General features: G+C 37.6%; 1 protein-coding gene across 2 annotated transcripts in view; it reads right to left on the bottom strand.

Moving 5' to 3' along the window:
• Window positions 1-1,320: 1,320 nt before the first annotated feature.
• Window positions 1,321-21,523, bottom strand: part of Dhx36 (DEAH-box helicase 36) — a 32,556-nt gene continuing 12,353 nt past the window's right edge. The window contains exons 9-26 of one of the 2 annotated variants that reach the window (XR_009056275.1): window positions 20,786-20,867; window positions 18,832-18,972; window positions 18,479-18,581; window positions 18,063-18,150; window positions 17,229-17,284; window positions 16,360-16,424; window positions 15,525-15,668; window positions 13,284-13,401; window positions 12,422-12,520; window positions 10,970-11,143; window positions 10,745-10,831; window positions 8,765-8,848; window positions 6,230-6,329; window positions 6,004-6,094; window positions 5,185-5,305; window positions 4,424-4,576; window positions 2,341-3,936; window positions 1,321-1,572 (exon numbers count right to left, since the gene is read on the bottom strand). Coding sequence is in view for 1 of the 2 variants with exons in the window: in XM_057756880.1 (XP_057612863.1) it covers window positions 3,751-3,936; window positions 4,424-4,576; window positions 5,185-5,305; window positions 6,004-6,094; window positions 6,230-6,329; window positions 8,765-8,848; window positions 10,745-10,831; window positions 10,970-11,143; window positions 12,422-12,520; window positions 13,284-13,401; window positions 15,525-15,668; window positions 16,360-16,424; window positions 17,229-17,284; window positions 18,063-18,150; window positions 18,479-18,581; window positions 18,832-18,972; window positions 20,786-20,867 (1,892 nt within the window). In the remaining variant the exon portion in view is untranslated. Of the gene's footprint in view, window positions 3,937-4,423; window positions 4,577-5,184; window positions 5,306-6,003; window positions 6,095-6,229; window positions 6,330-8,764; window positions 8,849-10,744; window positions 10,832-10,969; window positions 11,144-12,421; window positions 12,521-13,283; window positions 13,402-15,524; window positions 15,669-16,359; window positions 16,425-17,228; window positions 17,285-18,062; window positions 18,151-18,478; window positions 18,582-18,831; window positions 18,973-20,785; window positions 20,868-21,523 lie in introns of both variants that reach the window. The other variant, XM_057756880.1, reaches the window with a different exon arrangement.

Raw genomic sequence — 21,523 nt, 5'->3', positions numbered from 1 at the left:
CATCTATTTTATACATTGAGATACCCTTTATAAACTTTTCAATAGTTCAACATAAAATGTGCAACCTTTTCAAATCAAATCTTTCTGATGCCCTGGCCCTCCAAGATACGTTGGTGAATTCATCAAATTCTTCATACCCATGCTGTTCAAGAGTCAGCAATAGCCGGGCGGTGGTGGCGCACGCCTTTAATCCCAGCACTTGGGAGGCAGAGGCAGGTGGATCTCTGTGAGTTCGAGACCAGCCTGGTCTACAGAGCTAGTTCCAGGACAGGCTCCAAAACCACAGAGAAACCCTGTCTCGAAAAACAAACAAAAAAAAGTCAGCAATACAGGAAGAATGCCTAGAACAAGTCCAAAACTACTGCACTAAAGCTCTAGGAAATGACTCACCTATCTGTGCACCCTTTGTTTTCAGAAAGACGCTACTCATTCTATCTTGAACTTCAAAATTCCTGAGTCAAATTTAGGACCACCGAGAAGGTCACAACGTAAAAGATGTCCCCTCCCTCAATGCAGGACTGGCTGGGCTCCATTCACAATGCACACGGCTTGTGTAATGCTTCCAAAGCATTACACAATGCACACGGCTTGTGTAATGCTTCCAAAACACTCGCTCTCACAGTATTCTCAACACCCAGTTTTGTTCTGATGCCCGACCCTCACGGTTGGTGCCACGTTCTCTGGGCACATCGGACCATTTCCAAGGTCAAGAAACAAGCACTAACAGCTTATCTATCCAAAGTGACCAATCTTCTCCCTAAACAGGAATACTTTAGAACCCTTCCTTTGACATGAGGTGAAGAATGTAAACACTATGTATAAGACAACTAGGCAAAGAAGCAACTGAGCATGTTCAAAGATGCTCATTGCTAATCACTGAAGCAAAAATGAAATAGAACACTGTTAAAAATCACACCAAAAACCAATGGAAAATATCAAGTACAAACAAGACACCACACAAGCAAAAGTGGTATAGTCACTTGAGGAAAGTCTGGTAGTCTCTAATTAAAGACATACTGTGCCAGGTGGCTGGAGATGACTCAGTCATCTGAGTCAGAAGACTTGAGTTCAGTGCCCAGCACCCACATGGCAGCTTACAATGCTGGCAATCTCAGCTCCAGAGGATGCAATGCCCTCTTTTGGCCTCCACAGATACCAGCACACATGGGATGCATATAAACTTATATAGGCACATATACACATGAATAAAAATAAAAATCTTTAAAAAATACACACTTAACCATCTGATGGAATGATCTTAATTCAGGATATTTACACAGGAAGTGAAAACATAGAACCATATGACAACTGGCTACACATTTAGAGAAGCTTTATTTATTAACAGCAAAAATGCTGAACATACGTGAACTGTCCATCAAGCCGTAAATGGATACAATGACAAAGAGAATACTAAACAATAAAAATCATTAATATGTACAGTAAGTATATAGGTTATCTCAATGCTTTATATTAAGTCATGTAGACATTGTGAATCCATTTCTGGAAATCCTAGAAAAGGCAAAATTGATGAAATGCTGATCACCAGGCGCCACAGGAGAAGGGCAATTTTGCCTGCAAAAGCAACAAAGACAATTTTAGGTTGATGAGAATGTTCTACATCAAGACTGTGGTGTGTTAGCTGCATGTTTTTACACAGTAGAGACAACATACTGGAGCTATACTCAAATATATAACTTAAAGCTTTAAGAAGGTATGGGAACGTATCAAAAACTAACAATGGTAACATGATTTACTTTGCTAGATACATCTTCAAATATTCTCCAGTCAAGATAGTTTTTAAAAAATCAGAAGAAAAATGCTGTTTAACAAATAAGATTATTACAGATATATGGATATGCCATCATTTACTTAGCTTGGGTGCATGAATATTAAAAGGAGAATTTTAAAGTAGATTTTGTTTTACAAATGCAGCAAAATACAGTTTGCAATGAACTGACTTAAAATTACCCAAAGCCTTTTTCCCAGGTCAGTTAATTAAGAAAGTATCATGTGCATGAACTCAGTGCTCTTAAAACATTCTTCGTGTCTCCTCCTAAGTTTGTTTCAGTGGTGTTCCAGCTTATTCTCTGTTGTGCAAAGTGATGAAACACACACAGGCTTTTCTTTTTCATGACCTATTTTTCAAGACTACTCCAGAACAAGTCATTTTGAAGCTTGGAATGCACTTTCCAGTTAGCAACCACAGTCTGTACACAGCAGTAGCAGAACCTTCAGAGTGATGAGCAACTCAACCCCAGCCTCCCCCACCGGCTGCTGCAGAGGTATCATGGTGCGGGGAGGGGAGGGCAATACCACATTTAATCTTTGTGAACTGCTTACCTGTAAACAGTTCTGAAGCATGCTTCCTTTGCTGTGGAGAAGAAATACTTGCTTGAAACACACCTTGACGTTAGGGCCAAAACTAATATGTATTGTAACATCACTGTCACTCTAAAGAGTTCAGGGGCAGACTTAATTTTGGTGAGATAATCCAAAAGAACAAATTCAGGATGCAGTACATTCAAATCTTCGCACACAGTGCCAGGTGACATACACTCAAGACACAGGAGGAGTAGCTGGACCAGTGCAGTCAGCAAATCCATAATCATACACCCTGGCCATCTCACTACTTAGGAGGGAAGACCACACTTGATTATCTTACAATGAGAAAACCAACATCATTAAGCTAGAGCTAGGGACTCAAACAAGAAACCAGGAAGGGAGTCAAAATAGATAAAAACCAACAGTTCTAACAAGCCTGAAAACAGCCATGTTTTGTCACACTCCTCCAAGAGGGTAAAGAAGCATAAGAATGGTGTTTTATAGGCTGGAGATGTGGCTCAGTTACCCAGCCCTTTTGCCAAGCATGTGTGAAGCCTTTGGCTCAACCATCTCCAGGATCCTCGGTACAAAATATAAATGGTAAAAAGATTATTTAACGTTAAAAATATTGCATGGACAAATAGTAACAAAGACTGTGTGAGGCTTATATGCATCAGACACTAGTCTGTGGTCCTTTACACATATTAGCATGTGTAATCCTCACAACCTTTACCTGTCCTTCAGATAAGGAAAAGAGGCTGAGCTGGGACATAACATCCACCACCACATCCACATGTGCTCAGGTGCTACAATGTTCTACACAGCACAGTAAGGTGGTTAAGAACAAACAAAAATAACAACCAAGTGAGCTAAGTGATGGATAGACTTCTAGAAAATGAACCAAGAAGTTAGCTGAGATTTACACATTGTACATTTTATTAAATACTGGGCTGTATTACATCAAACTTACTTGTAATAGAAGTAGATTTTTAAAAAGTGGTTGTATTCAAATTCTTAACTACAGACTGTTTTTTTGGCCAAACATACTACTTTTACTGTCTCTAGACAGTCACTATGGACAGAAAATTAATTTTACATAATGGCATAAAGGAATTTCTCATTGTTACAACACTTAATATACGGAAGAAGAATTCTCCCAAGTATGGACATATCTACAATAGAGTATATGATCAGAGAGCATACAGCTTTTCCCAGTGTCTCTACAGGAGCTAGATGACACTGTTTAATCATGCACATTAACTCTTTACTACCCACTGAAAGTTTCTATCTTACACGCAAAAGTGATTCATAACCCAAGGCTTGGAACTTTCCCAAAACCTAAAAAAAAAAAAAAAAAAAAAAAAGAGAGAGAGAGAGAGAGAGAGAACCATGGACATCAGGTGAGTTTCAGGTCTTCACAGAAAGCTGTCAGCTGTAATAGCCCTCCTGTGACCGTGGTGTCAAGTTCCTTGGAATGGCCTTTTCCTGGGTTTTGATCAAGTCTAGAATAGCTGACAGTACTGCACAGTCTCTCGACTTAGTGTCGTCCCAGTCTACAGGGTGAGGGTGTTCAATCTTCTCTTGCAGAAGGATATCCAGTTCCTTTCTTAGCCCCTAAGGTTGAAGGAAGCAGACATGTTCATCAGGGAAGATGGATTTTTAGATGTCAAAGACAAATGTGACTTTTGTGGTGACAAGAATTTTCATAAACTATTAGAAAGAAAGGCAAAAATCTGCCTTTCTTAGAGCAACCAACTAAAAGTATCGTTAAAAGATTCAAACATTCATCTCCAAAAGACTTTGGAAGAGTTTATTATTATATCAAAAATAATTTGGAAAACTGTAATCAGTCAACACTGTCTCTCTTCCAATAGAACAGGAAACTTTCCTTTTAGAAACATGTATTTATCTTGGGGGCCATGATGTGTGCCGTGGACTGCGTGTGGAGGTCAGAGAAAACTTCTACCATGTGTACTCCAAACATGCAAGTCACTGGGTCTTCAGGCTCAGTTGCAAGCTGCTTTACATGCTGAGCCATCTGGTGGTCCCCAAGAGCACACACTCATTTGCCTGCAAACTTACAATCATTAATACTAGTTACCTTCACAAGGTGGGCAATTCTTTCTGGAGACTGAAACACAATCCATTCATCTACAGCAATAACTTCCTGACCATTGTCTTTCTGGATGGAAATATCTCCCCCAAAGAATAGCAGGCAGTATGGTGAAACTTCTGTACAGTCGTACAAGTATATCTGTGAAGGGTGTTAACATAGACAAGTGCATGAGGAAGTAGGACCGGACTCCTACCACAGCAATTCAACATTTCAGACACTGATAGCTTCCTTCTAAAAGAGGTATTAACCTGCTAAAATGATTCTGAAGAAATAACATTTTAAATAAACCATTCTTCACTCCTTGAGATTTTACAGTTTTGTTCTAAAGCATATGATTTCCCTTGAACATTTTCTGAATGCCAAAACTAATGAACACAAATAAAGCCTAGAGTACTTTATTTGTATATCAACATATAAAAAGTAGAATCTCACTTTCTATTTTGACCACTACTAAGCTTATTAACTTATTACATAGATAGATATATTGTCATGCCAACAAATTTTTACATAGTGCAAACTCCTGACAGCACTTTTTTTTTTTAAATTTTTTATTCTGACAGCACTTCTTGAAAGCAGGCTCTCAAGAAAACCCACGCAAATCAAGTAACTCATGTACCTCATGAAAATACACAAAAAGTACATTACTCATGGAAATAAAGCTACACTGCATCTCAGAGAAAAAAATACAACTTTTAAAGCATAAAAGTACAACACTGACTTTCAGATTATGCTACATGTGCACTTACACTGCTTGTCCTCATCTTCAGGTGATAGATAAGCCAGTTATAGTGGAAGTCTGTCTGCTCCACATTGACAGACTTAGGATGAATAGAAACCAGACCGTCAGACTTTGTGTGAACTTTTACCCTTTAAAAAAGTTAGAATACAGTTCATAAGTATCTTAAGGCATTTTTCCCTTACTACTATAAAATATTGGTTTAAAAAATAACAGGCAGCTTAGTAAAAATCAAACAATGGAAGCAATCTTAAAAAATATACCACACATGAGTTTAGTACATGTCTGCTGTACATAATCTCAAAATCAAATTTTGAGGAAAATAGAATCTGATTAAGGACAGGTCAAAGCACATGAGCAAAATATGATTCTTCTACATGCTAACAACAAATCCACTCACAGTTTTAATAACTGAACACAGCAGACAGGTGACAGACTCTAACTTAATGGTGTTAGTACACAGTGCACAGTGAAGGACGAAGAAGGAACTAAGGCTATGTAGAAATTGATTCCACTTCTCCAAAAAGTGAATATATATTTGATATTAAAACAAAATCCATTCTAGCCAATTTTTCGTCAGGTGTTGCTTCTCACACTGCTCAGTCAGCCATGGATGTTTACAGAAGGTCCACGTTCTTAACCTGTTATGTGAATGGGTGGGTCAGACGAGTGACTAATCTGTGTGTGAGGACACTTCCCTATGCTCAATAATTCCCACGTATCTACGTTATCAGACATGCACAGAATCCAGCAACCAGGAGAATACATTTCTACATCCAAAGATGAAGAAATAGCTTGTAAATAGTTCATAACAATCTTCAATGCTTACATTTTTCTTTTTTTACCCAAATTTAGTCGGATTTTAGCAACTTTGGGATATAAACCGGCACAGATGACAGCTTTAATTATCTTCTCATTATCTATTGGGAGTAGGAAAGTAGAGGAAGGGAAAAAAGGAAAATACTGAGACCATTAAAGGGCAAAGTGATTTTACACTGGTGTGTGCGCGCGTGTGTGTGTGTGTGTGTGTGTGTGTATCCTTTGCTTTGCTTTACCTGAATTTATATTAGCTTTAGGATCTTTGGGACTTCTACTGCTTACAAATCCAGCTCCAAGAAGATGCTCGGCAAACTGTCCCTTCATGTTGTGCAGCATCTAGAAGGTAATGGTAACAAACAGCTAGAATTCTTCACACACAGAGCCTACGAATCACACACACCTCAATTTAGTTTTTAGCTTCTCCTACTTTACAAAAACACTGGTACAAAAATGTGATACATTTAAGACAACATTTAGTTGTTGGTGTTTTTGTTGTTGGTGGTGGTTTTTCAAGACAGGCTTTCTCAGTAGCTACGGAGCCTGTCCTGGAACTAGCTCATGTAGATCAGGCTGGCCTCAAACTCACAGAGATCTGCTTGCCTCTGCCTCCCAAGTGCTGGGATTAAAGGCGTGCACCACCACCGCCAGGCAACAACATTTAGTTTTAATACACGTGTGTTCTTTTCATGTGCATTCAGGTGCCTGTGGAAGCAAGCCTGCAGGCTTCAGACCGCCAACAGCTGGCGGTACAGGCAGTTAAGAGCCACCAGATGCATGTGCTGGAAAACTTTGATTCCTCTGCAGCAAGAGCTTTTAACTGCTGAGCTATCTATCTCTCCAGCTCGGCTCTTAACTGTGATCATTTAGTGAGGGAACTGGAAAATCAAGTTTCCGTAAATAAATTTTACTGTAACACATCTATATTCTACTGTCTATTCTTTCTGATTGCTTTTGTACTCTAATAACAAAGATAAATGTTTTTTAAGATACTAGCCTGCAAGATTAAATTTATTATTTGGTGGTGGTGGAGAATAAAAACTACATGATGTAAGGGAGGAAAAACATTAAGGTTTAAAGAATTAATCCATTTTGCAAGACGTGTAAGTTTTGGAATTGCCTTTTACTCTTTAAAAAAAAACAAGCAGAAACAATAACAAAAGAATGCAAACAATTACCAAGATTAACTACTGTTAGCCTACTGCACAGGAGAAATTTTCTTAAGAGAAACCATGAGTCAAGCAGAAATGATAGGTGGCTCAGTACAGCAAAAGAAAAATGTTGCCCACCTGTTATCTTCATAATCATTAATACTGCAGACACTTATTATGCATACACACCAAAAAAGAGAAATAAGAAAGAAGTGTAGCTTAAGATGAGATCCACTGTGTTGCTCCTTACTTTTGAAGCAGAATTTCATATAGCCCAGTTGGTCTCACACTATGACCCTGAAGCTAGCCCTGAATTCCTGATGCTCCCCGTCTTCACCTCTTGAGTGTTAGGATTATAGGTATATTATACCACTTTCACCTTGAAACGAGCCTTTAAATTAGAAAGCTTTTTTCCAACAATCATTATGATACAAATCTGTAATCCAAGTTACTTAGGAGGCTGAAAGAGAAGAACTGGGAGCCCCAGGCCAGCCTGGGCTGCAAGCAAGACCATCCCCAAAACAAGTTTTTATAAAGAGAAACTAACTTTTAGTTCAAATGAAAGAAGTTCCACAGAAATGAAATTCAATGGTCCAGATCAATCTGTTTTCAAAACCACAGAAATGTTTCCTAAGGAATTCCTTCAAGTTTAACATACAACTGGTTACCAAAAAGTCTTTCTTTTGACAAAAGGTATAAATTGGTTTCCCTGTGTAATTCTTCTAAATGAGCCTGACAGGTACATCCTCCTGGTCATTATAGCCTTATGATTTTAGGGAAATGATCTTATACAGTCCTCACTGTTTAGTTCCCTCACTACCTTTTTTTCCTTTTGTATCTAAACAGTTTCAGCATGCATTGACAATCATGGGACATGTAACTTTCCCTGGTTCCTTGTCTGTCAGTGGCTGTTTTCAGGAACTCAGAGAAGAGCATTTCTTGAGTGCTCGCCCTTGTCATACACTTGACAGATCTCAAATAGACATGCTATTCTCACAGATGACTTGAATTTAGCCATCTTTCCACAATATGGTTCCATTTCAGGGAACGGTCAAGGAAAAGTGCCTGGGCAAGTTTCCACTACACACGATTCTTATGCAGTGATACTCACTGCACTGATGGATCGTTCTTATCCTTAACTTTCATTTATCACTTGAATTTTGTGGCTTTCAGCTGCATATCCTGAATGCCTAAAGCTTCCCTTTATGCCAATAATTTTCTTTCTTAGGAGTCTGTTTTGTAGCGCTCTTTGGTCTTCAATCTGCCTTCTTAGCAGACCCCAACCCCATGTCCCTTGAAAACTCACTCTTACTGCCTTATTTTCTTGCCTTTGTTTTACTGAATGTATAGTGTTTTCAGGAACCCTATCCTATGATAGAGTTATTAACGTATTTCTCTGGAAATATCCTATGTCCTTTGTAATTTTTGGCTGTAGTATCTTTCTGAGTTGTCGTATCACTTTTCACTCTACTGATGACTGGGACTTTTTACTAGAATGTCAATTTCTTGACAGGCACCCATACTCTTTGAATGTAGTTAATTTTACTACAGATATAACTGAACAAAATGCCTGCACATATACTAATCTAGTATATATGATTAGTGCAAATCTTTCAGCGTTACCTGCAGCGTGTTTGAAGACAGAAAATATTCCCAGCAGTAGTCTTTTTCGTATCTGAAACCACGTCGCTTAGCTTCTTCCCAACCCTATTGGACAAAGAAATGACGAAATTCACTTTCATGGTTCTATGCTGTTGTAAGAGGGCCACTTGCTTGTTTCCCAGCTGCCCAGACTCCCAAAATAATCACACAGAAACTGTATTAGTTAAATCACTACTTGGCTCATTAGCTCTAGCTTCTTATTTGTTAACTCTTACATCTTGATTTAACCCATCTCCATTAATCTGTGCATCACCACAAGGTCATGGCCTACAAGCAAAGTTTTAGCACATCTGTCTCCGGCAGTGGCTCATGTCTTCTCTTTGACTCGACCTCCCTCCTCCCAGCATTAATGGCAATCACAGCATACAGAGGGGAATCCCACACCACCACACCAACGACTACTTAGCAGTTCCCACCTTTATTTTACTAACAGTTTATTCACTGGTGTCCCATATTCTCTGCAAAGACGTCAAAGACTTTAAAACTCAGAACAAAAAAAACTAAGCTCCTTACGATTCTAATACCTAACATTGCTACTGAAGTGCAAAATAGTGTAAGTTATACTAACATATTGTGTATTTTGCACAAAATCTTTCCATGGTGTATCAAGTATTCATAAAAAAGAATATTAGTAAATAAATTTCAATGTTCTCATACATTTTCAATTTCAAAACATAGATTTTTTAAGTAGAATAATAAAAGGCAGGCTGGAGAGATGGTTCAGAAGTTAAGAGCACTGGTTGCTCTTCCAGAGATCCTGAGTTAAATCTCAGCAACCACATCGTGAATCATAACCATTTATAATGGGATCTGATGCCCTTTTCTGACATGCAGACATATACATAAATAAATAAATCTTGAAAGAAAGAGAGGAAGGAAGGAAGGAAGGAAGGAAGGAAGGAAGGAAGGAAGGAAGGAAGGAAGGAAGGAAGGAAGGAAGGAGAAAGAAGGGGGTGTCTGTAAGACGGCTTAATAGGTAAGTCCCTGCACCCAAGCTTGACAACCAGAGTTAGATCCCTTGATCCCCCTATATTGTAAAAGAAAATACCAAACTCTCACAAATTGTTCTGACTGTGCCATATGCATGCTGTGACATGTGTACCAACATAACACTCCCCTAACAAAAATAAATAAAACTAAACAGGGAAATAAATAAAAATAACAAGGAAACAGGGAAAGAGATATATTAAATGAGTCCTGGCTGAGCCAGACCCTGCATATCCTTTATAAGGATCTAGTTGGGTGAGCCCATCTGACTCTACCCCCATTTACCCTTCTCAAAGGCCTACATTGAGCACAAGTGCCATACCCAGTGCCCTGGCCTAGTTTGGCTTACCTCTTTGTGTGGCCCCCAACCTCCAGACTCTAGCCAAGACATACTTATCCACTGCCAACCCACAGGCCAAAAAGAGGACAAAAATGAGCAGACTCAGAAATGAAGACAGAAACATTACCACAGACACCAAGAAGGTAAAGATACTATAAAGAAATAGGTTAGAGACCTAACTCCACCAGATTAGAAAATGTAAAAGAAATGAAAAATTTCTATATATAAGTACCATTTTATGATCTGAGGTTGTATTTACACACACACAGACACACACACACACAATATACGCACAAAAAGCTGTACTACTGACTCCAAGAGTAGAACATTAGTAGACACACTGTCATGGAGATAAAAGACACGAGGAACGTTACATATGAAAAACAACATAATGTGTTCATCTGTTTCAGTCTTACTTTTTATATAAGCCTTTCCCCAAAACAAAGATGAACTCTTGTACAACAGAGAAAGTTGTACAGAAACTTTTATAAAATGTTCGCCAAATTTTAACAATTTCTCAGCAACCATTTAAGATATAAATATGGTCACTTAAAAGTATTATAATACATGCTCTTGAATAATCTTCTATAAAGAAGAACAATGTTTTTTCTTACCTCAAATGCATTTACAACTGTCAGGTGATCACTTCTAGTCTCCTTTGCCAACTCCTTTCTTCTTGCATCGGCAATCTTTTCTTTTCCCTAAAAATTAACAGGTGTAGCTTAAATTTGTCTGACATAATAATTATGGGTATTTTATTGAAATATAATGAAAAATACGTGTGAGCAGTAAATAGTTTTAGCATTAAAAATGCCCAGCCTTTTTCCCGTCTTTCTTACCAGTGGAATGACGAAGGGATCTTTAAAGCTGAGACTAGCAGCAATAGTGAGCACTGGATCTAAGCAACAGAATAACGCTCCAAAAAGAATCATTTTTCCAATATGTGGCTCAACAGGTAATCGGGCTAAATGAACGCCAAGAGGTGTTAATTCTTCTTGCTTATCCAAAGCACTCTGAAAGAAAGAATTTTCTTACAGCAGGCGTAGCAAAGCACATTAAAAGCTACTGTAGTTAGCTGTAAAATATTCTCTTAAGCTCCCAAATGCCCAGGCACTGTTTTAGGTGCCTTCAACAGGAAGAAAAAAAAAATTCTGACGTCAGCAAAGGCTAGTGACTTATTCAAACAAACCTAATTGATCTACAACATGGAAATGTAATGTCAGAAATAAAGAAAATCACCTGTGGTAAAGCAGTTATGAAAAGAGAAGTGGGTGGAAAGCAAAGTCCCTAGAGTCTAGTTTAGGTGCCACGATGCAAAAAGAGGTAAGGGGCATACGTAGAAATGAGTTCAGTTTCGATTCCCTGGGTAAACTGGTTCAAATGAGGGCAGCTAGAAAAGTATCCTGAAGACACCAAGGAAATATAAGGACATGGCTGGATAATTTACAGTGTTATTTTAAGCAGTTTATTATTTTAAAAGCCTATCTTTAAAATTATCCACATGGATAGCTTCCAAACCTGTGACATGTCATTGACACCCTCCAACCCAACACTAACCAACATGACTTTGCAAATAAACAAAAACATTCTTTTTCTACATGGTACAGTACAGTACAGAGAGGTGCTATAAAGCATATGTATATGCTGAGGTAATGAACTTCTAATTGACTCATAACCCAAATCACCACACATAGGTGCGAACAATAGTAGTCAGCACTTTTCTCATCTCTTGTGCTTCTCTTACTACTCTGGGCATTAATTCATGGCCAGTCCTGTGCCTCTCAACATGGTGAGAGTGACTGTCAATTACAGTCACTTAAGAGTTTCTCAGAACATAAGAATGAAATAACAAAACCAAAAAAATCTTGTTCTGTGGATATAAGCTATAATAGTGAACGATCGTTCCAAGTATTATTACGGCATCATAGAAATAAAACATTTATATATATTTCAAAATATGTATCAAATTTGTTTTTATCAAATGTCTATTCTACCATAAAAACACTTAAATATGACAAGAGAATATCATGGTAACCAGAAGGAGTAAATTAAGTCAACACAGTTCAAGGATACATATGAAGACCACTAAAGAAAAATGTCAAGATTTCATGTATCTTGAAATCAGTCTTGTACATGAACAAAACACACAGTCTTATATCTTAAAAACATAAGAAAAGTGCTGTATCAAGCCTGACAGTGCTGGACTCTGGAGTGATAAGCTTTTAAGAAGCTAGTATACACTGTAACATCTAAATCCAAGTTATACTTTTTAAAAAAAGAATCAAATTTACCAGTTCCATTAGGTGTTTTATAGAGAGCAATACTGCTTCATTTGATGGTGGATCCATTAACCTACTCAGAAAATAAGCAATTCCACCTAGCCTTAAAATCTGTGGAGACAAATAGTTAAATATGGATCAAAGACATAAAACATGCACGTAAAAGTTTATATAACATTTTCCAAGAGCAAATTAACTAGTGAGAAAAGTTATATAAAAAAAAAATCCCAACAAGTTGGTTACTGATTACTTTAGAAACAGGGTTAGCTGAGCATATGTACACACACAGAAGGTAGAGTATTTGAAGATATAACAGCTAAACAGACCTGGTGGTACAGGACTATAATACCAGTTACTCAGGAGGCTAAGGCAAGATGATCAACAACTTAAGGTCAGATTGAGCCAATTATTGAGACCATCTCAAAATCAAAAAAATAAAAATAAAAAAATAAAAAATACCAACACTGTGTGTGTGTGTGTGCGCGCGCACGCAAAGGCAGTTAGTTCAGTGGTAGAGAGCTTGCCTAGCATGAGCCATGGGTTCAATCCTTTGAACCACAAAAATTAAATAACAGTAGATAACAATCACCGAGTATTATACATCTAACACTGTCTTAATACAGGAACTTTATATTAACTTAAAATATCTGCTCACTAAAGCAGAACAAAGTTTCCAGGTAGGACGTGAGAATCAAAGACAGATACCCTGACCCTAACATTATCACCTCTTAGACATATATGGGAAGGTGTTTAAGTAGCTGCCTCACATAAAAAGAATCCCTTTTAGTAGGGTCATACTACACTTTCTTGTACTAACAATGCTGAAAACAAGAGCATCGCCCTCCATTTAGTTTTTTTTTCTCCCAACAAATACCTTTATTTGCAAACAAAGTTCTTCCAAAGGAGTTCTCAAAATTTCTGGCAGCTGGTAGTCATCTAGAAGACTTGCTCTAAGGCCATTATACAGATGATAACAATGACCAGGCTGAACTCTTAAAAAGAAAAAAGCAATAATAAGAACATGACTTTTAGAATGCCACAAAAAGAACAGGCAGGGAAACTACTATCTTAGCCTGCCTTTATTAATTAAAGAACATATTTAAATGTATTCTATATAGTGAACTCTCAGACGTTGGAAACTCTTTTATGTTTGCAATTTAGTGCCACAAGTGATATGACAGAATTTATATACTTCTGAGCAGGTTAGTATTTTGGGAAGGCTCTAGCCACTATAGAATACAAGTTCTAAAACTTTCAGTTTTTTGTTGTTTTTCTTGTTGTTTTGCCTATATCTACAAAGACTCAATATCTATTATCTAACATTTCTCTGGTGTTATAGACCTAATATTATCTTTCACCTCATAGAAAGAAACCATATTTCCAGAAGGATCACATGGTATAGTAGTTTTTGTTTGTTTGTTTGTATTCTGGTCTCCAAAGAAACTATCAATCTATAGGCTTTGTGAAGCATCAACTTCACAATACAAGAAACCATCTGGAAATCAGGTTAAATAGGGACAATCTGTAAAGGTTATAGCAAGCAATACAGAGCTTTATAGACTGAGCACACATATATAACAAAGGCATATATATATATATATACATATATATATGTCAATAATGTTTTCTTTAACTTTCCTTTTCTAACATGAGTCCATATGTAAGACAGTGACTATTTACCTTTAACTGATAAAGGAAAACCTTTTGTGACATCAGCTATGACTGTTACTAACATGACCAAAAGTACAAATCAAAATCAGTCAGCACAACTATGTGTAAAGGCAAGACAAATACTGTTCTCATCACTAAACAAATGCTCTTATTTCTATGACTACACCAAAGGAGAAAAAGTGCTTCCCTTGTGTTTTACTGGGGATCAACAGTCAGAATCAGTACTGCTTAAAAGGACACTGACTAGAAGCCCAGACTGTGGAGCTGGGCTGCTTGGATTCAGGTTCTGTCTCTGCTGTGTACAAAGCACTGGAACTCTGAAGAAGTCATTTAACTTCTCTATACCTCAGTTTCCTTATTCTAAAAGCACATAGTTGATAGCTTAGCTATGAGGTAAGAATCAAGCACATAAAGCATTTAGGAGAGGAGCTGGTACTCAATTATTATTAGGTAATGCATACTTTAAGAATAGACACAGAAACAAGACTGTAAGTAACTAAAACAGGCCATTAATTTTAACTAACTAGACTAGGTTGTCAAAGAAAACATTCATAAAATAAGAAACTTGGCAGATATTTCCCAAAAAAGTATGAATAAAACTATTTTCTTATTTAAAAAATGTGTTGTAACAGGTAGGCGTGGGAAAACGCAAATGCAAACTACACTGAGATCCCATCTCACGTCTTCACTTGGTGTTAATGGCTAACACCAAGAAAACAGATGTTAGTGGACATGTGGGGAAAAGGAGCTCTTAGGACCTTCTGGGGGTACCAAGCAAATCAATATGAAGGGTTTTCAAAAAACTAGAGAACTAACACATGACACAACTGTGCTGCTCCCTACACACACGCACACAAAGGACTCTAAGTCAGCACGTAACAAAAGTACTTCAACAATAGCCAAGATACACAGTCAGACCAACTACCCATCAACAGACGAGCTGATAAGGAAGATGTGTTGTAAAGATGAAATTATGATACCTGCAGGAATATGTTAAGCCCGCCACTCAGAAAGGCAAGTACCAAACATTCTCCCCTCCGCAGAACCTAAATGTAAACTTATATACACATGAACTAGACAGATGATGGTTAGATAGGCTGGTAGATGGTCATAGGAAAATATAAAAGAAGTGGAAAGGAAGAAGTCTAAACACAGGAAATATGGGGCACAGAGAAGAGGGGGTATGTTACATGGAAGAGGAACCGTCTGAGTAAAGGAAAAGGGTAAGGGGGAAGTGTAATCATACAAATGTAAAAGAGATTTTACAACCTTATTATTTTATATGCCAATTAAAAATCAAATACTGACAGCCCAAAAGTGTTATGAGTTCAATATAGTACACAAGGTAACTCTCCTACTAATACTTCTACATCACACCAGTAAAATGTGCTCAGATTTTTTCCCATGTTCTCAAGGGCCTGGACAGCATTTATTTCCCTCTTACCTTCCTGCTCTTCCTTTCCTCTGTTTGGCATTAGCTTTACTAACCCACTCAGCAGACATGGTACTGATGTTGTTCTGTGTGTCAAAGTGTGTCTCTTTAATTTTTCCTCCATCTATTACATAAACCACATCATCTATGGTGATGCTGTTTGGAAAATAGATACATAAAATATTGTAAGTACATCAAGCGGACCATTAACTTATACCATGCCTATAGATTTTAAAAATAATTTTTAATTTTACTTAAAATATTTTTTTACTGAGTCGAATGGTTTTAGTAGTTCGAATCTCACTACTCTTCTCCCATGTTTCAGTTTTACAGTAGCCAAGCCCACAGCAGGCGGCATCATCCCGTAGTTGCAGCGCTTATGCAGCGATTACACCCTTATCATCCCACAGCCATCTTCGCACCATTTCCACTACCTTATGACAGCTCTGAGAGCCTAAAGGACTAGGGTCTAAGAGCAGCTTCTAGAAAATAATCTGTTTCAGCAACTGAGCTTTAAATGTCTCATTAAAACATTAGAAATGTCTAAGGCTGCATGTAATTAATTATAAAATACTGTCCTTAATTGGAGAACAGAAAAGAAAACTAAACCTACATCAGCTCCCATGTTTCTTTAGAGAAGTTTTGAAAAACAACTTCTTAAAGGTCTTCATCAAAAAAGAAAACTGAAAACAGTATAACAGCTTTAAAAAGAAAACTAAGGTTTACATTTGATTTTTTAAAAGGATTACAGAGTATCTTATAGAGAACAAAGGTTTAAGTATGCTAATAATGTAGGGGCTCAAAACTTATATGATCACCAATAGCTGATATTTAAAATAGTTCTTACCTAGTCTCTGCAATGTTGGTAGCAATTACTATTTTCCGAACGCCAGGGGGAGTTTTTTTAAATACCTGTAAGAAAAAAACACATCAAAAGTATACTAATTTCTGACATACTTTTACAATGTTACTTCTTGAGATATTGTGATCAATTTTAGCATTTCTCTTTATTAAATGCCATATGTTTTGTTTACAAATCTATCATTAACACACTCATTTTCAACATGAGGAAATCCTCCTTTAGTAAGTTAGCTCCCACAGATGCTATAAATATATCACAAACAAGAGGCAAACAGAGGCACTCCACTTTTACCACATCCTTAACGAAAGCTGGTGAGCAAAGTAAGAAAAAACAGCTCTTTAATCACGGACAAGAAACATCAGAGAAGCAAGATCTATGAAGTTTCAACACAACTGCCTAAACAAGGCCTGATCAAGGACAACATCGATAAACATACTAACATTGAAAGGGGAAAGCCTTGAGGCCTCGACCCTAGAGAGAGAACTATAGACACCTAAGGAATGTTGCAAGCAGGAGAAACGGTCTTTCTCAGGAAAGAGCACACCAGCTGATTAACCAATACCAAGTGGGCAGCCCGAAAAATCACATACACGTAACCAATATTATACATACTCAGCAGGTCACATTTATATATTTAAGAATGTGTTTACACACTCCACCACCAGCAACACAGAAATAGAGGTCATGAATTTGAAAGAGCAGTGTTGTGTGTGATGCACAGGAAAGGTGAGAGGAAGGAAAAAGTGTGGGAAAACACTGTAAGTAATGCTTCTGTCTCAGAACATAAACAAAACTCGGTAAGCAGCTGTACAGTTAGCCTCAATCCCAGACAAAAAACAAATTGAAGAACATACCTGTGTCTGGTTTACTGTGGGCATCAATGAATGTAAAGGTATAATAAGAAACTTATCTGAAAATTAAAAAGTAAATTAAATTAAAGCTCCATTAAACATATATGGCACATGTATGAAACAGTAAATTTAGCTGTTGAATCACACAGTTCTTATAAATTTCTACATATAGTCAAACTGAGCTTTTCTACAATGGGTTTCTGAGGTCCCCAATGAGTTCCAGTTAATATTTCTACATTTTCATTTGTTAATTGCTGTTAACGTGAACCTGAGTGTGTGTCTGTAAGTATGCCATGTGAACGAGTGCCTGTGATGGCCAGAAGACAAACTGAAGTTACAGGCAGTTTTCGATGTGGAGTGGTGGGAACTCAACTCAGACCCTCTGGAAAAGCAGCAAGCATTCTTAACCACTGAGCCATAACTCTAGCTCCTGCCCAAATTCTTAGAATTTGTTTCAGTGGTGGGAGGCAGCTTTCTAAATCACACCCAGGAAAGGCCACTAATTGTATCCTATTAATAAAACCTCCAATGAGAGGGGAAAATTTGAAGTCCATAAATACCAATATTTTAATTTTAAAGCTCAATCTTATTAAGGAAGTTCAAAGAAAGGGTAAAATAATACTCTCATAAAACTAAAAAGCTTCAAAATGTGTATCCCATCTTCACTTATCACTCAGAACTTCTAGAAAACATTCAATTTCTTAAATAAAAAAATCCATCAGGTCTTAGACCCTCAAAATCCTTTACTAACGTAGTCCCATAAGTAACAACTTCTTCACATACTACATGAATTCAAGTAGCAGTGTTGGAATTATAGTATAATACATTATGTAATACCTGATTTAAACATCACTTGTGACATCAAGAGATCATGTAAAGTGCTGATATTGTCCCAGCCTGGTAGAAAGACCAGTATTGCACCATCCTATATAGACAGGAAATCACTATTAAAAGAACCTCATCAATAATGACAATAACAAATCTATGCACACTTAAATCCTCACTAAAATTACAGCAGCTCTGAATTTTAGCTATTTAAATGAATACAGATCCCCTTAAAAACTCAGATTTACAATCCAGAGATAATTTGTTTAGTCTTTTCTTTAAATAGGTTAAATGCCTAAAATATGTTATTTGAGATTTCCTTCCAGTCCACTTTTTAAAAGCACTTAGGAAAGTGAGGTTTTCATGACTTTGATATGTTAATAAAATTAAAATCCGCATTACTTGAAGAAAAACTAAACAAAACTAACCTCTTCTTCCAAAACAATGTATCGAATAAGGGCAGCAATCAAATTCAGATCAACTTTATCATCATCCATCCTTTCCAAAACATCTACGGTACTTGCAGAGTATCTACCAAGATCACACAGAAAGTCATTTCATGCTTTGCAAGTTTTCTGTAGCTTAATCAGCTATAAAACCTTAACGTTAACTCAGTCCGCATATGAACAACCAATCTACAGATAAGAGAAAATTAAAATTACTGGGATAATAACAGGTAAGCCAAATTGGCAGTGTTTAGCTGAAATGCGATTCTTCCCTTCAAGCACACTGTTGGTTCAGTTGTTCAGTCACTTTGTTCTACCCTCAAGCACATGCTCACCTTGTTCGCAGCTCCTTTATATACGCTGGCCAGCGTTCTTTATAGATTGCTTCTTTTTCCTCCTTTTCTTGTCTATTTACATGACCCTGCATGAAACCCCTCTTGAACTGGGATCTATGTTCTTTTTGTTCTGGAACATATCTAAAATAAAAGAGTATTATGTATCTTCCTACATTTAAAACATTATGGCTTTAAGTATACCTGCTTTTACAATGGAGATTTCAAACCAGATTCTAAAGAACACTGTCGCTATATTTTCCAGGAAATGTTACCCAAAATATTAATTTACTTTAAGTACTAATACATAAAACTTCACATTTAAGATAAAAAGTATTCCCTATTAAAGCACATAAGATCTATAAGCCAGCTCAACAATCTAAATGAAAAATGATTTCTGAGCTACTCTTTATCTTTAGTTTTAAGTTTGCTCCAAAATACAATTTTTTAATAGAAAGTCCGAAGTAAGACCTAATGACAGCTTAAGAGAATAATTTGGACTCTGAAAGTTTTTTCAAACCAAACTGTGCATAAGATCCCTTGTAAAACATGTAAGATTTCTAAATGCATGACTTCAACCCAAGGATTTCAATTAGATACTCCAGGAGTATCAGACACATGCTAGCACTGCAGTTCTGCTGTCACGTGACAGCGAAGGGGAGAGGCAGACGTAGTTTTCAGAACAAAAGAGGTACATGCGTCCAAGAATTATTCACTTGCATTGTGCACTCTGAGAGAGAGGGTGGGAAGAGACAAAGGAAAACTAAAGCTACTTTAACCCCAAAGGCTCTCAGAATTTAAAGGATAGCATCTAGACTGGAATGGGGAGGGTGAATGGAGTCTAAATTCAGTATCAAAAGAACATCTGTCTCAGACAGAGTAAATGTCTCACATGACATTTAAGTCACAAAATCTATCAGGGAGATGAAAATCCCAAAATGGAACTCATGAAAGAGGTGGCGACACTATAGCCTATGACCCTAGAGATGCTGAGTAACAAGGTGAACCCTAAGGAAAAGATATATAGATCTACCTAGAAAGGGGAAATAGACAAGATCACCTGACAAAATTGGGAGCATGGAGTGTGGGGGAAAGGAAGGGTGAAAGGGGAAACGGAGGAGAGAGGAGACCTTGAGGGAACAGGATAGTCAAGATAAGGAAAGGACAGAGACGGAGAGCAAGGAAAGAGGTATCTTGATTGAGGGAGCCATTATGGGACTAGCAAGAAACCTGGCTCTAGAGAAATTTCCAGGAATCCACAAGGATGACCCCAGCTAAAACCCTAAGCAATAGTGGAGAGGGTGCCCAAAATGGCCTTGCCCTGTAGTCAGATTGATGACTATCTTAAACATCACCATAGAACCTTCATCCAGCAACTGATGGAGACGGGCAGAGACCTGCAGCGAAGCACTGGGCTGAGCTCCCAAAGTCCAGTTGAAGAGTGGGAGGAGTGAAAATATGAGCAAAGAGGTCAAGACCATGATGGGTTCACCCACTGAAAACAGCTTACCTGAGCTAATGGGAGCTCACCAACTCCGGCCAGACAGGAAAGGAACCAGTATAAGACCAAGCTAGACCCTCTGCATGTGGATGAGAGTTGTATGGCTTGGGCAGATGGCAGGGCTACTGGCAGTGGCACCAGAATTTGTCCCTGCTGCCAGTACTAGTTTTTTGGACCCCATCCTCTTTAGATGGATACAGACTGGATATAGTGGGGAGGGCCTTGTTCCTTCCTCAGAGCAATGTGCCTTACTCTGAAGGAGTGATGGGGAGGGGGGAGGTGAAGGGGATGGAAGTAGGGGAGGGAGTGGGAACTGGGATTGGTATGTAAAAATGAAAAGATAATTTGTTTTCTTTTTTTAAAAAAAATAAAAGTGAGGAAAAAAAAAGAATAAATCTGACACAAGCAGAGTGATATGTTAGTACTTTTTAACTGATTTTACTGCCTAACATTTACCTTATTTTTTCAATGATATCTTCCAAAAGATATTCCACAACTGGAAAAGTAAAACCAGGTATATGTATCATTGGACAGTTACCTACAACGGCAGACAAAAACATAACCATGACTTTGTATTCAATGTTCAAAATTAAAAATCAACACACTACACCAAAGACAGCACAAAATTCTTGACCCAAGACACAGTTCTGTGCTACATCTTCTACTTTCCCACTCGACTTTACAAAGTCTAGTTTTTTGAGTTACTTTACTTCTACAAACTGGATAAAGCGCTCATAGTTGTAAGAACTGAATATTAGAGCCGTTTTAGATTAAACTCAAAATACATTAAAAATCTATTATTCAAGATCACAAAATGATGAGTCTTAGTTAAACTGACAAGATAAAAAGCATTGTTCTCTGTGGCAGCCAGAATGGGTGTTGATAGAAAGTTAAAGCAGGAACTAATCAAATACTGAAATGTTTCCTAAGGTCACTAACAGATTATCTCTGCCGTTAAAATCCTATTTGTCTCTCAGAACAAGCAACTCAAGTACACAATAAACAAACACTGAGAAGCAGGAGAGGTCAGAAGGCCTGAGCTGTCCCTGCTCTGCATCTCACCCGCATAAAACCGAGTTATTCCTATCAAGTCCAGGTGCCTCATTAACAACCAGAAAGACAAGACCTTCCCCAGCTAGAGCATGTTATGAAGTGTGAGCTGGGATATATTCTATAGGCATTCTTAAAGACTGA

Source organism: Chionomys nivalis, chromosome 24 (genome assembly GCF_950005125.1).
Source record: "Chionomys nivalis chromosome 24, mChiNiv1.1, whole genome shotgun sequence".
Lineage (NCBI taxonomy): Eukaryota > Metazoa > Chordata > Mammalia > Rodentia > Cricetidae > Chionomys > Chionomys nivalis.
Note: the sequence above shows the minus strand (reverse complement) of the source record. Positions and strands in the feature narration are given on the sequence as shown.